This window comes from Mustela putorius, unplaced genomic scaffold (assembly GCF_011764305.1).
Source record: "Mustela putorius furo isolate JIRA1106 unplaced genomic scaffold, ASM1176430v1.1 tig00001448_pilon_pilon_pilon, whole genome shotgun sequence".
Classification (NCBI taxonomy): Eukaryota; Metazoa; Chordata; class Mammalia; order Carnivora; family Mustelidae; genus Mustela; species Mustela putorius.
Genome location: NW_025421747.1, coordinates 120,157 through 143,232, shown reverse-complemented (window position 1 = coordinate 143,232; position 23,076 = coordinate 120,157). Strand labels below are relative to the sequence as shown.

General features: G+C 37.1%; 1 protein-coding gene across 1 annotated transcript in view; it reads left to right on the top strand.

The window, feature by feature from the left end:
• Positions 1-23,076, top strand: part of LOC123394097 (protein WWC3-like) — a 172,274-nt gene that overhangs the window by 103,936 nt on the left and 45,262 nt on the right. The window contains exons 6-9 of the mRNA XM_045087742.1: positions 625-754; positions 10,135-10,284; positions 14,009-14,082; positions 15,677-15,917. Of these exons, the coding sequence (XP_044943677.1) occupies positions 625-754; positions 10,135-10,284; positions 14,009-14,082; positions 15,677-15,917 (595 nt within the window). The remainder of the gene's footprint in view (positions 1-624; positions 755-10,134; positions 10,285-14,008; positions 14,083-15,676; positions 15,918-23,076) is intronic.

The window sequence follows — 23,076 nt, the reverse complement described above, 5'->3', positions numbered from 1 at the left end:
GTGTGGATAAATGAAGGGAAGAAGAATGAATGTGTGCATGTGCACAGACAGATATTAAAAACAAAACAACAATCTAAGGAAAGGAGGAGTGAGTAATGGAGAAAAGATGACAAAGAAATGGAAAAGGACAGGATGAAAAAACCTTGGAAAAATACTTACTATGTGTATATTGGGATTGAAGAAAAGATGGAGCCAGGTGATTAGGAGACACAATGATAAATTGGAATAAAAAATAAAAGAGATTATACAGAGGATATATGTAATTTTCTAATTTGGCCAATGTGGTGTCATTAAAAATTTACTACTTTTAGGTATTTCCCAAATACTCTGCTTGCACAGAGATCTTACTTACTTGTATTCAATAAACTCTTTTGATCACTAACCTATGTAGTGGAAATAAACTAAGACGATGTGGTTTTGCACTTGGGAAATTCTTCAGTTCTGTGAATTGCTCACAGAATAAAGGAATTCATCTGTGAAGCCACGTTTCAGTTCTTTTTTTTGTCCCACAAGGAAAAAAGGCTTTTTCCCTATTGTCTCTCTTTTCTACAAAGCTTTTGCCATTTTTGTTTAATGGAAACGTGATCTAGTATGGAGTGACTCTTCTTTTTCTTTGTTAACAAGGATTGATCGTAATATGTCAACTGCTCGCACCACTTACAAACTGGATGAGGCACAGGCTATAATGAGTGAGCTCCGTAACATTAAGAAAGCCATTTGCACTGGTGAGAGGGAGAGGCGAGACTTGATGCAGGTAAGGGTCCCAGCTGTACATTTACATGCCAGTCTGCTTGTCTCTTTTCTATTAAAAAAAAAGATACACACATGTATTTTACCCACATTAACTTAACTTAATAGGTTTATCATAAACTACTTGTATGTATTTTAAAAGATTTTACAGTAGGTAACACATTAATGTTACTTAGTAGCCAAAATAATTCAAAAGGTATAGGATAAGTCATATAATTATCCCATATAACTACTTTTATTATTTTCTTGGGTATTTTTCTACTATTTATAAAGACACACACAGATAAGATAGTTAATTTATTTCATACAAAAGCTAGTTATTTATATATGCACTGTTTGTTTTGTGTTCTTTTAATGATGTAATAGTAATACCCTATGCTTTTTCCTTTTTTTTTTTTTTTTAGGATTCTATTTATATGATAGAGAGACATAGCAAAAGGGGAAACACAGACAGAGGGCAGTGGGAGAGGGAAAAGCAGGCTCCCTGCTGAGCCTGACACTGGGCTCAATCCCAGGATCCCTCGATCATGACCTGACCTGAAGGCACATGCTTAAAAGCTGAACCACCCAGACACCCCTCTATAGAAAGAGCTTCTTCAGTCTTCTGTTATAGTTACATAGTATTCCACTGATGTGGATGTTTTAGATACACATCTGGGGCGCCTGGGTGGCTCGGCTCAGGTCATGATCCCAGGGTCTTGGGATTGAGCCCCGCATCAGGCTCTCTGCCCAGCAGGGAGCCTGTTTCCTCCTCTCTCTCTGCCTGCCTCTCTGCCTACTTGTGATCGCTCTCTCTCTGTCAAATAAATAAATAAAATATTAAAAAAAATAAAGATACACATCTGAGGTCTTTTTACTTTTATTTTATCTACTTGTTTATTCATTTTTGTCCCTTTAAATCATGCAGCTGCTTTTTCTAAAAAGACGAATGTTTATAAATGAATGTACGATGGTCTTTTTTTTTGTTTTTCTTTCTTTCTTTTTTTTTAAGATTTTATTTATTCATTTGAGAGACAGAGAGTGAGAGCACACAAGTAGGGGGAGATGCACAAAGAGAGGGAGAAGCAGATTCCTTGCTTAGCAGGGACATTGATTTGGTACTTAATGCCATGAACCTAGAGATCATGACTTGAGCCTAAGGCAGTTGCTTAACCATCTGAGCCACCCAGGCACCCTAACGGTCTTTTTTTCTTCTGGTGAAAATGCATTCAGTTCTTTCTTTTGTGGGTCTGGGGTTTTTTTGTTGTTGTTGTTGTTTGTTTTGTTTTGTTTTTCAGTTTTACTTCGTGTATTGAATAGACTAACCGTGCATCTAATGCCTCATAGATATTTATCTACATTCTACATAATGTAAAACAAATAGACAAAGAGCAAACTAGGCAAAATGAGACACTTATACACATAACTGGAATGTATAGCAGTGCTTCCTAAATCAAAGGGCTTTAGGTTGCACTATGTACAATTCTTGGGGTGGTAGTAAAAATTCAGCTCTCTGGGTTTTACACCAGACTTGGTGAATAGAATGTATTTTTACTTATCACGTCTCCAGGTCATGATAAGTAAATGTACAATTTTTAGATTTACTTTGAACCATAATAACAAGAAGGCTGTGGGGTTGAACAAGGTGTTCTGTGTGCATTACCCATAATCCTAGATAAAATTCCACAGCGTATCACATGTTTTCCACAAAAGAGATAGGCAGACATTGATTTAGGTGGTTGAGCTGGACTCTCTTGTGGCCACAGTGTATAGCACTTGATACGCTACCAAGTTGCCTTGGTGGAGAAAGCATACATTTTTCCGGAAGAAGTTTTAGTCCTCAGCATCTCTATGCATAGCCTCTCGAACTGTTAGGAACTCCAGTGAGGGGCAAGAACATCTTTCTCTTCCATTAAAATTGGTAAATTTAAGGTTCAGTGAAATTAAATTACTTATTTTACCTTCTAACAGATATTAGTCTATAATAAGACGTGGAAATTACAGTGTACCTAGCATTGTAGTCCTAGAGTTTGCTGAAGGATGATATATTCAGAAGTATAAAATCAATTATTGGAAATCTGATTTCCATTTAGTTTCACACTAAGATATTCTATTTCCCAGAACATACATTTTCTCTACCTTCTAACAAACTAGCATTCAAATGAGTTTACCATATAGTATTAGGATGTAAAATATCAGGTTCTAAACCATAATAGGAGTGACATCAGCAAACTGGCAATTCAGAACCTCCAAGTACTTGTTTCCCCAGAGAAACAAACCAACGAAAAAAAAAAAAAAACAATGAGAAACTATCTTAACTAACTTTGTAGATACTCTGCAAAACAGACAAAGGCTTATAGAAAACAAGCAAAAATACACAATGAAGAAAATAGTTATCTTTAAAACAGTAGTAAACTTCATGGCGTTTTTACTTAGACTTATCCATTCCTTCCTCTGTATACCTATTGCCCTGGTTTTGACCAACCACTAATCTAGTTTCCCTCATACCTGAATTGGAGGGATTGCAGGTGACCTTATTTACAAAATACTATGTGTTTCCTTTATAATCCCCTTTGGGGTTACCTAAATAAAGTGATGGGAGTTGTACTTTTTGCTTAATTTGGAAAACCTATGTGGGAAAAGCATCAGATAGTGTGCTAAAAATTATGGGGCAGACTATAAAGACAGATGTGCTTGGGCCAAGAGATTATCAGTGGAAACATATAAGAGATCATTTAAAGCCCTGCTGAGAAGTTAGGGTGAGATAATGGAACATTAGGGCAATTTGCAGCACCCATATATAATGAGAAATGAAAAAATCTTTCCAAGGCAAAATGTACCCTCAGAAAAGTTTGCAGTGAAGTTTTAAGCTTTTACTGCAGGCTGAGTCACTAGCCACAGGCAAATATAAATAGATAGTGAACAAGTGCCTTCTCAGAGCTTACCTGTAAAAGCAAGAGAGGTGGTCTGGTTTTGTTTTCTTCATCTGTTTACAATCAAGGAATTCACCGATCAAGTATCTGAGCATAAACTAAAGGAACACACTGTAGTGATTGATGTGATCTTAAGGAATAATATTTCATAAAATAATTTGTACAAGTCTCAAAGAAATGGTCTTCAAAAAAAAGTATGCAGAAGAAGAAGGGTAATTTGATTTCTAGAGTTGATAGTCAGATGTTCAATTTTCAACATAAAAACATGATACATTACTATGGACAAGGTAAATTGGTGGAAATCATAAGGATTTCAGGTACCAGACATATTATACCAAGATTTTAAAACCTATCAAAAAGTCTAAGGAAAAGGATTCCTGGGTGGCTTAGTTGGATAAGCATCCGCTGTCCCCTCAGGTCAAGATCCAAGGGTACTAGGGTTGAATCCTGCATGGGGCTCCTTTCTGGTGGGGAGCCTACTTCTCCCTCCCCTCTGCTCATGGTCTCTCTCTCTCTGATAAATAAATAAAATCTTTTTTTTAAATTATGTTATGTTAGTCACCATACAGTAGGTCATTAGTTTTTGATGTCATGTTCTATAATTCATTGTTTGTGTATAACACCAAGTGCTCCTTAATACAACCCACCAGGCTCACCTATCCCTTCCACTTCCTCCCCTCCAAAACCCTCAGTTTGTTTCTCAGAGTCCACAGTCTCATGGTTCCTCCCCACCACTCTGCTGATTCCCTCCATTTCATTTTTCCCTTCCTTTTTCTAATGTCCTCATGTTATTCCTTATGTTTCATACAAGGGAAACCATATGATAATTGACTCTCTCTGTTTGACTTATTTCACTCAGCATAATCTCCTTTAGTCCCATTTATGTTGATGGAGAAGTTGGGTATTCATTCTTTATGATGGCTGAGTAATATTCCACTGTACATGTGAACCATATCTCTTTATCCATTCCTTCATTGAAGGACATCTCAGTTCTTTCCACAGTTTGGCGACCATGGCCATTGCTTCTTTGAACATTGGAGTACAGATGGCCCTTCTTTTCACGACATTTGTATCTTCGGGGTAAATACCCAGGAGTGTAATTGCAGGGTCATAGGGAAGCTCTATTTTTAATTTCTTAAGGAATCTCCGCACTGTTTCCAAAGTGGCTGCACCACCTTGCATTCCTATCAACAGTGTAAGAGTGTTCCCCTTTCTCCACATCCTCTCCAACATTTGTTGTTTCTTGCCTTGTCAGTTTTGGTGTAAGGTGGTATCTCAATGTGGTTTTGATTTGAATCTCCCTGATGGCTAGTGATGAACATTTTTTCATGTGTCTGTTAGCCATCTGTATGTCTTCTTAGGACCATGTCTGCCCATTTTTTGACGTGTTTATTTGTTTTTTGAGTGTTGTGTTTGAGTTCTTTACAAATGTTTGACATCAGCCCTTTATCTGCACTGTCATTTGTGAATATCTTTTCCCATTCCATGGGTTGCCTCTTTGTTTTGTTGACTGTTCCTTTGCTGTGCAAACTGTTTTAACTTGATGAAGTCCATTTTCGCTTTTGTTTCCTTTGCTTTGGAGATGTGTCTTTAAAGAAGTTGCTGTGGCCTATGTCAAAGAGATTACTGCCTGTGTTCTCCTCTAGGATTCTGATGGATTCCAGCCTCACATTGAGGTCTTTTATCCATTTTTAGCTTATCTCTGTCTATGGTGCAAGAGAACGTTTGAGTTTCATTTTTTTAGACACAGCTGTCCAATTTTCCAGCACCATTTATTGAGAGACTTTTTTTCACTGTATATTTTTTTCCTCCTTTGTCGAAGATTATTTGACCATAGAGTTGAGGGTCCATATCTGGGCTCTCTGTTCCACTGGTCTATGTGTCTGTTTTTATGCCAGTAACACGCTGTCTTGGTGATCACCGCTTTGTAGTAAAGCTTGAAATCAGGCAACATGATGGCCCCAGTTTTTCCTTTTTTAACATTTCCTTAGCAATTCGGGGTCTCTTCTGATTCCACACAAATTTTAGGATTGTTTGCTCGAGCTCTTTGAAAAATCCTGGTGGAATTTGGATCAGAATGGCATTGAAAATATAGATTGCTCTAGGCAGTATAGACATTTTAACAATGTTTATTCTTCCGAACCATGAGCATGGAATGGTCTTCCATCTTTTTGTGTCTTCTTCAATTTCTTTCCTGAGTGTTCTGTAGTTCCTTGAGTACAGATCCTTTACCTCTTTGATTAGATTTATTCCCAGGTGTCTTATGGTTCTTGGTGCTATAGTGAATGGAATCGATTCTCTAATTTCCCTTTCTGTGTTTTCATTATTAGTGTATAGGAAAGTAACTGATTTCTCTGCATTCATTTTGTACCCTGCCACATTACTGAATTGCTGTATGAGTTCTAGTAAGTTGGAGGTGGAGTCTTTTGGGTTTTCCACATCAAGAATCATGTCATCTGTGCAGAGAGAAAACTTGACTTCTTTGCCAATTTGAATACCTTTTATTTCTTTTTGTCGTCTGATTGCTGTTGCTAGGATTTCTAGTGCTGTGTTGAACAACAGTGGCGAGAGTGGGCATCCTTGTTATGTTCGGGATCTTAAGGGAAGGTTGTCAGCTTTTCCCCATTGAGAACGATAGCCACTGAGGGCTTTTCATGATGGATTTTATGAAGTTGAGGAATGTTCCCTTTATCCATATACTCTGAAGAGTTTTAATCAGGAAAGGATGCTGTATTTTGTCAAATGCTTTAATGCATTGAAAGGACCATGTGGTTCTTCTCTCTTTTATTTATGTGTTCTGTCACATTGATTGATTTCTTAATGTTGAACCACCTTTGTATCCCAGGGTTTAATCCCACCTGGTCATGGTGGATAATTCTTTTAATGTATTGTTGGATCCTATTAGCTAGGATCATATTCTCCATCCCTTCACTTTCAGCCTGAATGTGTCTTTAGGTTCAAAATGAGTCTCTTTAGATAGCATATGGATAGGTCCTGTCTTTTTATCCATTCTGCAACCCTGTGCCCTTTGATGGGAGCACCCAGGCTATTCACGTTAGAGTGATTATTGACAGATATGATTTTATTGTCATCATGTTGCCTGAGAAGTCCTTGTTTCTGTAGATTTTCTCTATATATCCGTGTTCTATATCACTCTTGGGGCTGTTCTCCTTTTATAGAACCCCCTTAATATTTCTTGCAGGACTGGCTTGGTCTTCACATATTCTTTCAGTTTCTGTTGGACCTGAAAGCTCCTTATCTCTCCATCTGAATGTCAGCCTTGCCTGATAAAGAATTCTTGGGTGCATGTCCTTCTCATTTAGTACCCTATGCCTTACTACCCCTTTCTGGCTTGTGGGTCTCCTGATATTATTCTGACGTTCCTTCCTTTGTACGTAAGGAATCTCTTCCCCCTACCTGCCCTTAAGATGGTTTCTTGTTTCTAAGATTTGTGAGTTTTACTAAGACAAGGCAGGGTGTTGTTCTGTTCTCCTGGATCTTGGAGGGGTCCTTTCTACCTCTAGGATAGGGATGCTTATTTCATTCCCCAGTTTAGGGAAGTTCTCAGCTATGATGTGCTAAAATATACCTTTCTCTCTCTCTCCTCGCCCTGAGGGATCCCAATAATTCTGACATTGGCATGTTGATGGTGTCATTTATTTCTCTGTTTTCATGGCTTCTAAACTGTTTCACCCTCCTCCTGTTTCTTCTTCACTATCAGTTTGTCTTCTTGATAACTAATTCTATCTTCTCCCTGTGTTTAGTCTCGCTGTTAGAGTATCTTGATTAGATTGAATCTTATTGAGAGCATTTTTAAGTTCTGCCAGATCAGCTCTCACTTTTTCCTTAGAGAATCTATGTTGCCATTAACAGTTCTATGCATCCTAGCTCTTGTCTGCATCACTGTGATCCTGAAGTCTATTTTTGACATCTTGCTTATATCCATATGCATTTGTTCTGTAGTAGAGGTCACAGTCTCTGACGTTTTCCTGTGTTGGGGTTCCTTCTCTTAATCATTCTGTTGGGGGGTGGTGGTGGTGGTGGTTAGGGAATGTGCAGAGTCTAAACTGCACATTAGAGTGTAAACTGCACTTAGACCACAATCTAAGAAGATGCACCTGATTTTTAGGGACCTTGGGGTTGTTGGCCTCTTTGTCTTTCAGCCTGTATTCTGTGGGGAGGGATCTGCCATGCTGTTACTCAGGCAACCCTGTATGGACAGAGTTGCCCTGCCCCCTTTTGGGGGGAGGATGGATTCATTGAAAACCAGTTTTGGAAACTATAGTTCTCTGGTTTCCACGTCTCTTCCAAGAGTCCAAACAAAGGTGACTGTATCCAAACTTCTGTCTCAGAACAGAGAGATAACAGCCTATTCTCCAGGAAGCTCTCCAGGTCACAATGACTCTGTTTTTTGTCTGTGCGGCTAAAAACTGCAGCAGCCTGGGTTGTGCACCCCACTGCAGCACTCCCAGCCCTCGCTTCCTGGTCCAATTAGGACTCTGCCCTTTGTGCTTCTAGAACTGCCTATCATCCCCAGTTTATACATGGGGCCTGCAAGTTCAGGTTTCAGTGTTGGGGCACTGCCTTAAAGTCTTTTCCCTGCTGCTATCAGTCTGTGAGTCTGTACCCACTCTGCAGTGCAGGAGGCTCTTGTACACTAGTGGTGGAAGATTCTGGAGACTCCCTGCCCTTTCCATTTATCTTCCGATGTCTGCCTGCAGATTCATGGCTCCTTGCTTCGTACCTCAAGACCAGCCACTGGAGATATTCTGTTGGTAGAGATCCAGATATATCTTCTTTCATCTCAGGCAGACTTTTGGGGTGTTCAGAAAGGTCTGCTAGATGGTCCCCTAGTTCTCTGCAATCCTTGCCCCTCCCAGTAAAATCCTTAAAAAAAAAAAAAAAAGTTGGATGATGGGTATTAAGGAGGGCACACATTGTGATGAGCACTGCATTTTATATATAACTGATGAATCATTAAACACTACATCAAAAACTAATGATGTACTATATGTTGGTTAACTCGACATAAAAAAAAGTTGAAGAAAAACTAAAACCTACAACACTATATATGAACAAAATGAAAATGTTGACAAAAATATAGAAATGATAAAAACTATTATAAATGATTTTAAAAAGTAACAGAACATTGTGTACTAAGAGTGAACCGTCTGCAAAGAAAATTGAGACAAAAGTTCTATATGGTAGCATTAGAGTTTAAAATATATACTAATAACTTTAGCCATGGAGGTAAAAATTTATACACTAAAAACTACAATACATTGTTGAGATAAGTAAAAGGCATTAATAATTAAGGTTATCTAGAGTTAATGAATTTGAAGAGCTAATATTAAGAGGACTATATTATTCATAGCATCTATAATCTTTATCAAAACCCCAAAGTGGCTTTTTTCCTCCAGAAATAGAAAAGCCATCTTTAAATTCATGTGGTATTTCCAAGGATCCTCAAATAACAAAAACATTTTGAAAAAGAAAGAAAAGGATGGAAGAACTTAATAATTCCTAGTAACAAAACTTACAAAAAAGCTATTATCAACCTGTGGGCTAGTGGCATAAGGCTAAATATATAGAGCAGTCGAATTGATTGCCATATATAAATTCTCACATACATGGTTAATTGATGTTCAGCGAATTCCACTCAATGGAGAAAAGATGGCCTGTTCAACAAATGATGTTGGGAAAACTGGATTTCCACATATAAAAAATAAAGTTGAGCCTGCTCAGCAGAGATTTTGCTTCTACTGTGTATATGTCTCAAAAACATTATGCTAAATGAAAGGAGCTAAGTACAAATTGTTTGAATTTGTGTGAATAAGTGAATATCCAGAATATCCAGAATAAGTGAATTGATGGACAAAAATGGGGACTGGATGTTGCTCAAAGATGGGGATTGGTGAATGGGATCATGAACTCAGAGCTACGAATTTTATTTTGGGGTGATGAAATTGTTTTATAACTGGTTAGGTATGGTGGTTGTATAATATAGCAATTGTGCTAACCCATAGAATGGCTCAGTTTATAATTGTTAAATATGTATGAAGTCAATTTGTACTCAATTTTTTAATGTACACAAGCATAATCAGGTGTTGCTTTCAAGTTCTTCTTAGATTGTGAACATCTCCAGGGAGAATGTTAGTTTTAGCAGTTTTTTCATACTGTCATTTACCTTTTTTCTCTAAGAAACATAAAGGTTTTAAAAACTGGTAAAAGTGCTACCATAATAATTCACCAATTACTTAGAATTTACCACCATTATTTAATGACTGAATAAATTACTAGGAATTTTATTTTTAAAGGTGCAGATAGTGGAAAACATTTCTTTTAAATGTAATGAGAATGGGGTGTGGGGTGGGTTACCTCTCCGGCAATTAATTTGGAGACTTAGAACAGAAATGAAATGGCTACTGAAGAGAAACATTGCATTCAAATGGTTTGTTTCATTATATTACAGAGCCTGGCTAAGCTTACTGATGGTTTCAAGAATCACTGCTTTATTACTGACTCTTTACAAGATTTTCCTCATAATGCTGGTCCACCTTTAGAATCTTGTTTGCCTCTAAAGTTCTGTGATGCTGGATCTCAGACTGACATCATTGAAGAGGTATGCTTGGTAGGGGATAAGAAATGATGTGCTGAGAGAGAAAAAGACTTATTATGTGTTTGCCATAAGTAATTTTGTTTCATTGTTCATTTCAAAATAGTTTTGTTTCTTATGCAGTTAAGTTGAAAACCAAAGTATTGTATCTGATAGTCACTTGGAATGTTCAGTGATATGGATGCAATTGAATTTCCTACTACCTTTATCCTTGTGATCTCGATTAAAAAAAAAAAAGGCAGAATCCTTTTCAGAGTTGAATTTAAATGTCTTTTCAATGGACATGACTTTTCAATGGACAGATTGGCAAGCTTTTTCTGTAAAGGAGCAGTTAGTAAATATTTTAGATTTTGCAGAGATGCAGTGTCTGTCAACTATTCACGTTTAGAGATACTACATAAACAAACTGTTGTGGCTGTTTTCCTATAAAACTTTAAAAATAGGTGGCAGATTCCATTTTGCAACTTGTCCATAATTGGTTGATCATTGACTTTGAACAGTGATTTCTAATGACTTTGTAGCTGTTGCACTCTTGGCTTGTACTTTCATAGCATTTATTATTATTATAAAAGAATATCAGGCTATAGACCTGAATTAAAATTAATTTTGTTTCAGACTTGAAAACAATTCCAAAATCCCTTTTCATAATTTGTGAATCCTTGAGTTAACCAACAATTCATCACCATTTAAAACAGGATTATAAATATTTAAAAATACTACTTTTGTAGTAGTTACTACAAAAGTTTAACTAAAACAAAAATTTAACTAAAAGTAGTTAAAATACTACTTTTGTAGTGTTATGAAATGAAATTTGCCATGTATTACAAAATGGAAAGCCAGTGACACTGTCTTTTATGCCCCCTTCTTTTTAGGGAGTATTAAATAAGATGAGTATCTGTAGGGACGCCTGGGTGGCTCAGCTGGTTAATCGGCTGCCTTCGGCTCAGGTCATGATCCCAGTGTCCTGGGATCGAGTCCCACATCTGGCTCCTTGCTTGGCAGGGAGCCTGCTTCTCCCTCTGCCTCTAGCCTGTCACTCTGTCTGCCTGTGCTTGCGCTCTGTATCTCTCTCTCTCTCTAACAAATAAATAAAAATCTTTTAAAAAAAGATGAGTATCTATAAATTAAAGAAAAAATATTGAAAATAAAATAATAAGTCAGGATTTTAAATAATTAGCTAATATTTTGAAATTTTACAAAATATTACTTCTTTAGGAAATGTAATATGGTCAGTAATGACTATATTTTGTATCTGATAGAATATCCTAATTTTGTTTTTCTCAATATTGTTCTTAAAAACACTTTTTTTTTTTCAACCAAATGTAGTCATATGTTTAAAAATTATGGTCATTCTCAGGACATCTGGGTGGCTTACTTGGTTGAGCATTTGACTCTTGTTTTTGGCTCAGGTCATGATTCAGGGTCATGAGATTGAGCCCCATGTTGGGTTCCATGATGGCATCTTTGCTGGGCATGGAGCTTGGTTAAGATTTTTTTTCTCTCCTTCTCCCCTCATCCCTTTTGCTCTCTTTTTCTCCCAAAAAGATAAATAAGAATTAAAAAAAAAAAAAGATATGGTCATTCTTTATGGAGAAGAATCTGTAACTTAGAAATGTCTGATATTTTTTCAGAAGTTTTTGGAGTGTGTGAGAATAAATATGACTCATTGAATTCCCTTGATAAATAATTACTTCTTGTTTCAATATTAGAATTAAAATGTAGATATACCTAACTAGTTTGGAGAGAAATGGGTTACATCAAAACCTTTGTAATGATTCAGTAGAATGTCCTAAAAGTATATGCAGTGGAGCTAGTTATGTAGTTATACAACATTCTATCTGAATCATTACAAAGGTTTTGTTGTTACCCATTTCTCTCCAAATTTAGTTAGGGATATCTACATTCTAGTTCTAATCTTTGCTCTATATTGGTACTAGCAATTTCCCAGCTATGAGCTCATTTTAAGTAGTTCATATTTCTACTAAATAGTGTAATGAGAACACTAAGATGCCAAATTATTTAAGGTCTTGCAGCTATGAGAGGTGTGGGTTTAAATCAACATTTCAGCCCTTTCTAAGGTCCTGAACATTCTACAACATCACATTCCTGTATAGAAATATAAACCATGGCTTACATATTTAGCTCTTCGTATAAAACAAATTAAGTATAAAACATAGCATATGAAAACAGCTACCATTTGTTATTTTAGAATTTGTTTGGCCTGGGAGTCTGGCAAGGATCTTCTTCTTTAGAGTTCTAAAAGTTGTCATGCTGCCAGGTTAGGTAGGGGTTCAGTCTCAGGTGAACAGTCAACTGAGGGAAAGGCCTGCTTTCAAGCTTACATGAATTTTAGCAGATTTAGTTCATCAGAGATTATGGGACTGAAGGCTTCTTTTCCTGGGTTGCTTTGGTCTCTGCAACATGGCAATTTGTTTCATCAGAATATCCAAGCTGAAAAGTAAATAGAGAAAGTTAGCTAATTTCATTGAAGTTACAATCTATTGTAATGTAATTACAGAAAGGATTTACCATCACCTTTACTCCATTCTGTTGGATTGAATCAAGTCACTGGGTCCAACACACTTTCAAGGGGATGGAATTACACATGGTCTCAGTAACCAAAAGTAGAGATCTTTGGGGCCATCTTAGAAGTCTGTCTACCTTACTATTTTGGATCAGTTTTGTGAGTAGGTGGTATGTATATAAGACACATTTTTCAAGATCAGGAATTGTAACAAGAAATATATAAGAAATGCCAGGGAATCCTGGGTGACTCGACTGAGAATCCAACTTTCGGTTTCAGTTCAAGTCCTGATTTCAGGGTCATGAGATAGAGCCCCACATCAGACTCTGTGCTCAGCACAGAGAAATTCTTTCTTTCTCACTCTCCCTCTGCTCTTCCCTTCTACAGATGCACACATGATCTCTTTCTCTCTTAAATGAATAAATAAAATCTTAAAAAAAAAAAAACAACCCAGCATAGCATTCAAATTTGGAGGTTTTAGTTTATAATGGAGTATATATACAAGGAAATATATACAAGGAATATATATACAAGGAAAGTGACTTTTTCTTGCCTTTTTTTTTTTAACTAAACCATCCTTATTAATATCAAAGAATGAAAAACAAAGATTTGTTTTGTAAGTAGCTTTTAGAAGAGATTTAAGAACTCAGTGAATTAATCTCAATTTCCAATACCTGGGTTTTGGGTAATTTTTTTCTCCTTCTTTTTAATCTTTTGTTCTTTTGTGTGCATGAGATAGGGAAGGAGTCCTATATCCTATACACCTAAAACGAGTTGTCTTTTTCACATTTGTTACTTGATAGTAGAATATCATTATTATGTATTCATTGAGATAGTGTACAATTTAGTATAGCATGCAAAATAAGGATTCTATGGTATGCTGCTTTTATGGTATCCACTTTTAGTAAGTTATTTCCTTTCTTTTCAAACTCAATTATTGTTTTATGGAATACCAAAATAGAGGAATATATTCCACTGGAGAAAAAAATCCAACCGTGTAGGTAAAACAAAACTCTTATTCCATACCCTCTGCTCAGAGATTGTAATGGATAAAACTGAGTGCTTTTTCTTCCATAGCTTTCAAAAATTGAAACTGAAAGATAAATAAAAAGAATATTTTAAATTATTTCTAAAAATTTAGCTGAATTTATTATTTTAAGATTTCTTTCTAACTTGTTTTTTCATTATTCCTTCTATTCCTGAAAGTTTGCCAGTGATGACAAAACAAATCTTGTAGATCAAATCAGACTTAATTGGCAATATGAGGAAGCCAGAAAAAGGTAAGTATCTTACATTAAAAATTTTTTGCCTCTGGGTGTGCCTGGATCAGTGGGTTAAAGCGTCTTCCTTTGGCTCAGGTCATGATCTCAGTGTCTTGGGTTAGAGCCCTGCATCAGGATCTCTGCTCACTGGGAAGCTTGCTTTCCCTTGTCTCTCTCAGCCTTCCTCTCTGCCTACTGTCCTATATCCTATACACCTAAAACGAGTTGCCTTTTTCATATTTGTTACTTGATAGTAGAATATCATTATTATTATGTATTCATTGAGATAGTGTACAATTTAGTATAGCATGCATACATCGAGATTTTTCACATTCTCTTGTGTACACTTAATTCTTTCTAACAAAATGAAACAAGATCTCCTGCCATCTCTTTTGACCTAGTATTTAAAATGTCTTCTAAACAAAAATATTTGTGTGGGTTTTTCCATTAAACTGTAGAGCCACATATATAAAAGAAAAACTAGTTTAATATAAACTGGTCTGAAGGACTGAACAATCCTTCCAGGAGAGATTCTTGGAAGAAGGGGAGAAGGTAGGGATGGAAAGGGAATTCTGAACCCACCAGAGGGATACTGATAAATTTGCTTAAGACCCCTTATTCTTAATATTATCACATTACATTTACTGTCTTATTCCTTTTTTTTAAGGGAATTTACCTACTTTATATTCTTAAACATTATTATTTTTAAACTGTTTATTGTTTTCCATGTTTTAAAATTTAAATTCGATTATTTAACATATAATGTATTAATGGTTTCAGAGGTAGAGCTTAGTGATTCATCAGTCTTTTATAACATCCAGTGCTCATTATATCACATGCTCTCCATAATTCCCATCACTCACTTATCAAATCACTGCACCGCATTTCCCCTCCAGCAACCCTCAGCTTGTTTTCTCTGTCTCTGGTTTCATCTTCTTTTATGTTTTCCTCTCTTCCCCTATGATCCTCTGCTTTGTTTCTCAAATTCCTTGTATCAGAGAGGAATTGTGTGATTGAGTTATTTCACTCAGCATAATACCCTCTATTCCATCCACACCATTGCAAATGGCAAGATTTCATCTTTTGATGGCTGCATAGTATTCCACCTCTTCTTTATCGATTCATAGGTTGATGGGCATCTAGGCTCTTTCCATAGTTTGGCTATTGTGGACATTGCTGCTGGAAACATTCAGGTGCACGTGCCCCTTCGGATCACTATGTTTGTATCTTTAGGGTACCCAGTAGTGAGATTGCTGGGTTGTAGTAGCTTTTTTTCCAACCTTTTTGGTAAATATTCTTTATCAAATAGAGGAAGTTTCCCTCTATCCCTAGTTTAATGACAGTTTTATGAAAATTAAAAGTGGATTGAATTTTGTCAGCTTTTTTGTGTCTATGGATATAATCATATGATACTTACTTTCAGTTTGGTGGTATGATGGATTCCATTAATTTTCTAATATTAAACCTGCCTTGCACACTTGGGATAAATTCGGTGGTTGCTGTGTAGTTCTTTCTATACTATTACCGAATTCAGATTCCTAATACTTAATTGAAGATTTTTACTATGTGTTCTGAATATGATTGTTTGAATTTTCATGTCTATCTCTTGCAGAGTCTCAATGATTCAGCAGCAGCTGGCCCAACTTGAGAAGGAGTCGTGGCCCGGCCTGGCGGAGGCCGACAGGGACCGGTTGCAGCTCATCAAGGAGAAGGAAGCCCTGCTCCAGGAGCTGCAGCTCATCGTCCAGCAGAGAATACCGGTGGAAGACATGGCGCGGCTGGAGGCGGAGAGGAGGCGCCTGGAGGAGGAGATGCAGCGCGCCCGGGCCACTTCGGTGCAGGGCGCCACGGAGCCTTGCGAGGTTTCGGGAGTGTGCGGGACTGAACTTCCAGGAAAGAACCAACCAGAAAAGCTAAGTCAGATAATTTACACAAAATTTGAGCTTGGTCTTGAATATTATTTTTACTCAGAGTATCCATTACCTGGCATTTTTCCTAGCCATGTATAGAGAAGGCCAAATGTGAAGCGAACATATGCCTTCCCTTCTTTGCAGGGGGGGGGGGGGCTCTGACGGTCCCACTTTTTCAGAAGCAGGAGAGGTTTGAATGAGGGAAGATGGGAATCCCTACTCCTTCCTGATATAGAGAGCTCCTATACTTATGATATTCTCTGCCTGGTGGAGGCAGACTTGTTTCAATGTGCACCTCCATTCTTTTGATGCGTGCTTGAGTATAGAAAGTATGGGGCCCTAAGGTCGGATGTATTCCCTGGGGATAGACTGAGGGGTATTAGAGAGATCTGCATGGTAGCCACAAGAAAGTGACTAATACAGGCGTCTTAGGGATGAGATCTTGCCGGTTGCTTGGTAGCCTCAGTTTTTGCATATCTCCACTTCAGTGTCCTCATTGTCAGGTGCAAAGTTGGACTCAGACATATAAATCCTTGTCCTGCACTTGGCCACTGGCAGATGACAGTCCACAAGCTTTCTGTTGCTGGGAACTAGTGATACTAGAAAGAGTTCACATCTCCCAGAAATGTGAGAATGTCAACCAGGTAAAGAACAATACTCTGGGTTGTCTTTCGAGATCTGTTAAGACTTAATGACATCTGTTTTTTGTTTTTTGGGTGTTTTGTTGTTGTTGTTGTTATTGTTGTTTTTGGTATGATACTCATGTTAGGTTGTTGCTGGCATTTATATGAGATGCTGATATTCAAAACAAAACTCCAGAGCTCTACTCTGAGAGTTTATCCTACACAATATTCCCCAAAGTCAGCTATCATTAGGCTGATTATGAAAATGCCAAAACCTATCAAAAAGAAATTTCTTAAACTTTGAAGTACTTTTTGCTTTCAGTTGCAATTTAAACACATCTTTTTAATTATACTATTTAAGGTAAATAAAAACAGTATATTAGACTTTGTGTTCTTAATCTGTTACATTTTAAAATATTTCTTTCATACCAGTGTTTCTTAATATTTTTGGAAGTGTTCCTTCTTTCAAACAGGGACATGAATTTGTCTATATCTATGCTTCAAACCTGGCTGGGCACTCTTCTGCCATTAAATTTTATCTTTTCACGTTTTGCTGAAAAAAAATCTGTAATGAAGTACAGCAAATATTTAAGATTTCTATTTTTTTATTTATTCATTCCTTTATTTATTTATTCTTTAAAAAGATTATTTATTTATTTATTTATTTAACAGACAGAGATCACAAGTAGGCAGAGAGGAGGAAGCAGGCTCCCTGCTGAGCAAAGAGTCCGATTCGGGACTCTATCCCAGGACCCTGAGATCATGACCTGAAGGCAGAGGCTTAACCCACTGAGCCAGCCAGGCACCCCTAAGATTTCTAGTTTTAATAGAAGAGTGAACTAGTTATAGTCTATCTATATATGTACTTGCACATGTGTATACATATACACACACATTTGTATATATGTTTATATGTATGTATATATACATATATATATGTATATATAAGTGTATGTATATATGTGTATATATATGTATATATACATATATGTGTATATATAAGTATATACTTGCAAATGTACATTTTTAAAGTTTATTAAATGTAATGGCTTACATTTCAAATAATTTTTATCTATTAAAGCTTTTTATCTCTTTTTTATCTTTTTAAGCTCTTTTTTTATCTTATTATCTTTTTTTAATCTCTTTTTTATCTCTCTTAATGGGTGGACTGACTCAATGTGATACTTCCCACTGATACTATGTAATGAATTTATTTTAACCCTACAATTTTTAGATTAACTAGCATATTTTTTTATTGTTTATTTTTATTTTTATTTTTTTAAAAGATTTTATTTATTTATTTGATAGAGAGACAGTGAGAGAGAGCATGAGCGAGGAGAAGGTCAGAGGGAGAAGCAGACTCCCTGTGGAGCTGGGAGCCCTATGCGGGACTCTATCTGAGAACTCCGGGATCATGACCTGAGCGGAAGGCAGTCGTCCAACCAACTGAGCCACCCAGGCGTCCCAACTAGCATATTTTTTTTTTTTAAGATTTTATTTATTTATTTGACAGAGAGAGACCACAAGCAGGTAGAGAGGCAGGCAGAGAGAGAGAGAGAGAGAGAGGAGGAAGCAGGCTCCCTCCTGAGCAGAGAGTCTGATGTGGGGCTCGATCCCAGGACCCTGAGATCACGACCTGAGTCGAAGGCAGCGGCTTAACTCACTGAGTCACCCAGGCGCCCCCCAACAGGCATATTTTTTTAATTTACTTTTTATTTTTTATTTATTTTTAAAGATATTTATTTATTTATTTGACAGACAGAGATCACAAGTAGGCAGAGAGGCAGTCAGAGAGAGAGGAGGAAGCAGGCTCCCTGCTGAACAGAGAGCCCGATGCGGGGCTCGATTAGGACCCTGGGATCATGACCTGAGCTGAAGGCAGAGGCTTTAACCCACTGAGCCACCCAGGCACCCCTAGCACATTTTTTTTTAAAAATTTTATTTTATTTTATTTTTTTCAGTGTTCCAAGATTCATTTTTTATGCATCACACCCAGTGCTCCATGCAGTTGTGTCCTCCTTAATACCCACCACCAGGCTCACCCAGCCCCCACTCTCCTCCCCTCTGAAACCCTCAGTTTGTTTCTCAGAGTGCACAGTCCCTCATGGTTTAGATGTCTCTCTCTTTCTGAAGTGCACCTGCTCAGTAGAGTGATATGTGTGACATGTACATACAATGGGTAATGTCTTCTAAAACTTGTTTCAGTAGTGGTAAAATAATCTGAAAATCTGAACACAAAGACAATCTACAGTTTTGCTGCAAATACAGATGTGAATGTATACAGAAATACCACACATACATAAACATGTACATGTACATATAATGGAGAGAGATGGAGTAAATGCATGAATTTCCTAATAGGGATTGAAAATCCTACCCTGGACTCAAGAGTAGAGCCCATTTAATTAGAACTCCGTTTAGAATCTGTTAACTTGCAACTTTGGACAATAGAATAGGTTGGATAGGTTTATATACAAAAGTGTTAATAAAAAAATAGTTATACCGGGATTAAGTAAATTCCCTGTAACAAATAACATTTTGATGCTGGTTATTTACTCTATGGCTGTATTTTCGTAAATTAATACTGTCTCACCGGTTGTGAAGCTATAATACAGAGAGTTGTCTCAAACTTTTCAGGGGTGCCTGGGTGGTTCAGTTGGTTAAGTGTCTGACCTTGGTTTAGACTGAGGTGTTGAGCTCAGGGTCCTGGAATTAAGCCTGTGTGGGGTCCACACTTAGAGGGAAACCTGGTTGTCCCTCTCTCTCTTCCTCCTCCTCCACCACCTCCTCCACCTCCAATAAATAAATAAAATCTTTAAAAAAATATTGGTTCAGAAGTCCAGTGATAGGAATAGTTTGGAGTCCTTCTTTCCAGCTGCCGCCTTTATTCTACTTTGAAGATAGGATTTTTGAGGATATTTTTCTTGAAAGCCTTAAGTAGGAACATAAGTACAGAATAAAATCTGGAAAATGTCTCATTATTAAAGGAATCCCACATGTAAGCAACAGAATTTTACCAGAGGAGGTATGTAATGCAGTCTCTGGTAATAGATGTGGCTATGAGTTCAAGTTAACTTGACAGATGTAACGTTCATAGCAAGTTACTTTTACTTGCTGAGTATCAATTTGCTTATCTGTAAAATGGGAATTAAGGTCAATGGAAGAGTAATAAAATACAGAGTGATAGACATTACTGTAAATTCTCAATGGTAATGTGTTTCTCAAAAATTTTAAATATTTTATGTTGGGGTATATTGACATGACATTATATTAGCTTCAGGTGTACAACATAATGATTTCATATTTGTACATATTGTAAAATGATCACCAGCATTAAGTCTAGTTAACATGCCACTCACATGGTTACAAAAGCATTTACTCTTCTGATGAGAAATTTTAAGATCTACTCTGTTAGCAAGTTTCAAATATGTAGTTCAGTTCTGTTAACTATAATAGCCATCTGCAGTATTACATAACCATGACTTATTTATTTTATACCTGTAGCTTTGTACAATTTTGGCCCCTTTCATCCACTTTGCTCATCCTGTTGCCAGCCATACCAATCTACTTTTTAAATTTGTGAACTTGGTCTTTTTGTTCGCTCATTTGTTTTTAGATTCTACGAATATGATAATACTGTTTGTCTTTTCCTGACTTATTTCACTTAGCCTAATTATCTCAAAGTCCCTGCATTTTCTAGCAAAAGGCATTAGTAGTAGTATTAGATTCATTATCTTTTATCTACCTATTGTAGGTATATATACATTGTGGTTACCATCAAGTTTACGAATAACAACTTATAATAGCCTATTTTAAATTGATCACAACGTAATACTGAATATATTTTAAAGCTCTACATGTTAATTCTGCATTTATTTTTGTGTCACATTTTTCATCTTTTGATCATATCTATCTTCTCAGTAATTATATTGTATAGTTGTTTTTTTTTTACTACTTTTCTCTTTTAAACTCTATATTAGCTTTATATGATTAACCTACTGCCGTTTTAGTCTTTAATCTTTACCTGGGCAATTTATACTAGGCAATTTATAGTAGCCTATGTTTTTTAAAAATTTTATTAAAGATTCTATTTATTTGACAGAGAGAGAGATCAAAAGCAGGCAGAGAGACAGACAGAAGCACGCTCCCTGCTGAGCAGAACGTCTGATGTGGGACTCGATCCCAGATGCTGAGTTAATGACCTGAGCTGAAGGCAGAGGCTTTAAACCACTGAGCCACCCAGGCATCCTAGCCTATACTTTTATTGCAGTACAGTGATAGGTTTATAGTACCCTTATTTGTGCGTTTAGTGTCCTTTCTTTTCAGCTTGAAGAAGTCCCTTTAACATTTCACATAAAGCTAGTTTAGTCATGATAAACTCCTTTAAGCCTTTGCCTATCTGGAGGATTCTTTACGTTTCCTTCAATTCTGAGTAACATCCTTATCCAGGTAGGTGTTCTTGGTTAGTTAGAAGTTTTGTTTTTGTTTGTTTGTTTTCCTTTCAGAACTTTGAATAATATATCGTGTTACTCCCTTCTGGCTTGCAAAGTTTCTTCTAAAAAATCTGCTGATGGTCTGATAGGATACCTATGTATATAAGGTTTTTGGCTTTTTTGTTTGTTTTCTCTTGCTCTTTTAATAATCCCAGTCTTTAGCTTTTAACATTTTAAGTACAACATGTCTTGGTGTGGATGTCTTTGGGTGCATCTTCTTTGCAACTGTGCTGCCTGGATCTCAAGGTCTGTTTCCTTCTCCAGTTCAGGAAGTTTTCACCTATCCTTTTCTAAACAAATTTTCTTCGTCGTCCTTTGTTCTCCAACTCAGAGCCTTATAACGCAAAATATTAATCCCCTTCATGTTGTCCCCTAAGTCCCCTCAGCTGTCTTCATCTTTTTTTAAATTTTTTTTTCTAGTTTTTCTTTTTGCTGCTCTGATTGTGTGAGATCACTGTTCTTGCTGCAGAGTTCACGGACTCTTCTATCTTACCTAGTCTGCTGTTAAGCCCCTGTAGTGTACTTTTCAGTTCAGTTATTGTATTCTTTTTCTCTTTGGCTCTTTCTTATATATTCTATCTCTTTGTTGAGGTTCTCACTGTTTTCAACCACTCATTTCCCAGGTTCAGTGAGCATCTTCCTGACAGTCATCACTTTGAACTCTTTATCAGATAAACTGCTTATTCTGTTTCATTATGGTTTCTTATCTTGCTCTTTCCTTTGGAACATATTCCTCAGTTTCATTTTTCTTGACTCTCTTTCATAGTGTCTATGCAGTAGATGAAGTGGCTACCCCTCCCAGTCTTGAAGGAATGTTTTGTGTAGCATGAACAGCAGAATTCAGCAATGCCCTACAACTTGGTTGTCTGTCAGACCTTCCTGATTGTCCAATGGCCTACTTGTCCCTTCATAAACTCAAGGTTGTTCAGTGTACCAAGACCTGCCAGTGTCCCAAAGTACACAGATCTCAAAGATCACTAAGGTTTGTGCTGACTGGAAGCCAGGCCCCAATAACACATCTTAAAATATGCAAATATATGGAGTTCTGTAGGATCAGAAGCATAAGGCAGGCTGCCTGCCAGAACAGGAGATCTCCTGGGTGAAAGTCATAAAAATCAAGATTCCAGATGAGCAAACAAGCTCCTTTCTGAGAGATACTGTTAGCTACAGTGAAGCAGTGGAAGAGAACAACAATGGCATACTCTGGCCTCTAAGAGAGAAACTACATAGGGCCCTAGAAACAGGAAGCCTGCCCCTTGAGCCAATGTTTCAGGACAAGCAAATGAACATTTTTTGCAAGACTTTTGCAAGTGAACTTTGAAACTGTGTTTCAGTTCTAGCCAAGGACTGTCTCTCTGATTGTTACAGCCCTATGGGATCCAGGAGCACAAGACTCACTGGCCACTGGACAAGGCATTCAAGAGATTTCCTGTAGGCAACAGACACATGTAAGAGCTCCTCTCTGAGAGAGACTGGTACTCTGGAGTGGGAGAGGGAGATCTGTGTACTTTGGGACACATCTTCAAGGTCTCTAGAAATGTTTACAGTCTGCCTATATAGGTGTGTCTATTGGAAGTCTGACCCTCAGACTGCAGCTGTGATGATAAAGTTTCTCAGAAAGACTGAAGATATGTTTTAGTCTGCCCTGGAGATAGTAGTCAGTGAAGAATTGTCTCTGCTTGTTACAGCCCTGTGGGATCCAGCAGATCAATTTCCTCAGCCTGAAGAGCCAGACAGCAATGGGTCGTCCCCTGGGAGGCCACCACAAAAGCTGGGTCACCAGACTCATGTAAAAGCTTCCCCCTGGGAGATACTTACTGCTATGTAGCCTGGCAGCAAAAAGTACAAAGATGGAAACTACTGAAAAATGAATAAAGGAAGAGGGGAAAAAATTAAAAGAAAAAAAAAGAAATTTAAAAACAATGTAAAAACATAGATAAAGGAAAAAAAAAAGCTGTCCTTTCTCTCCATTTCATTCCTACTTTA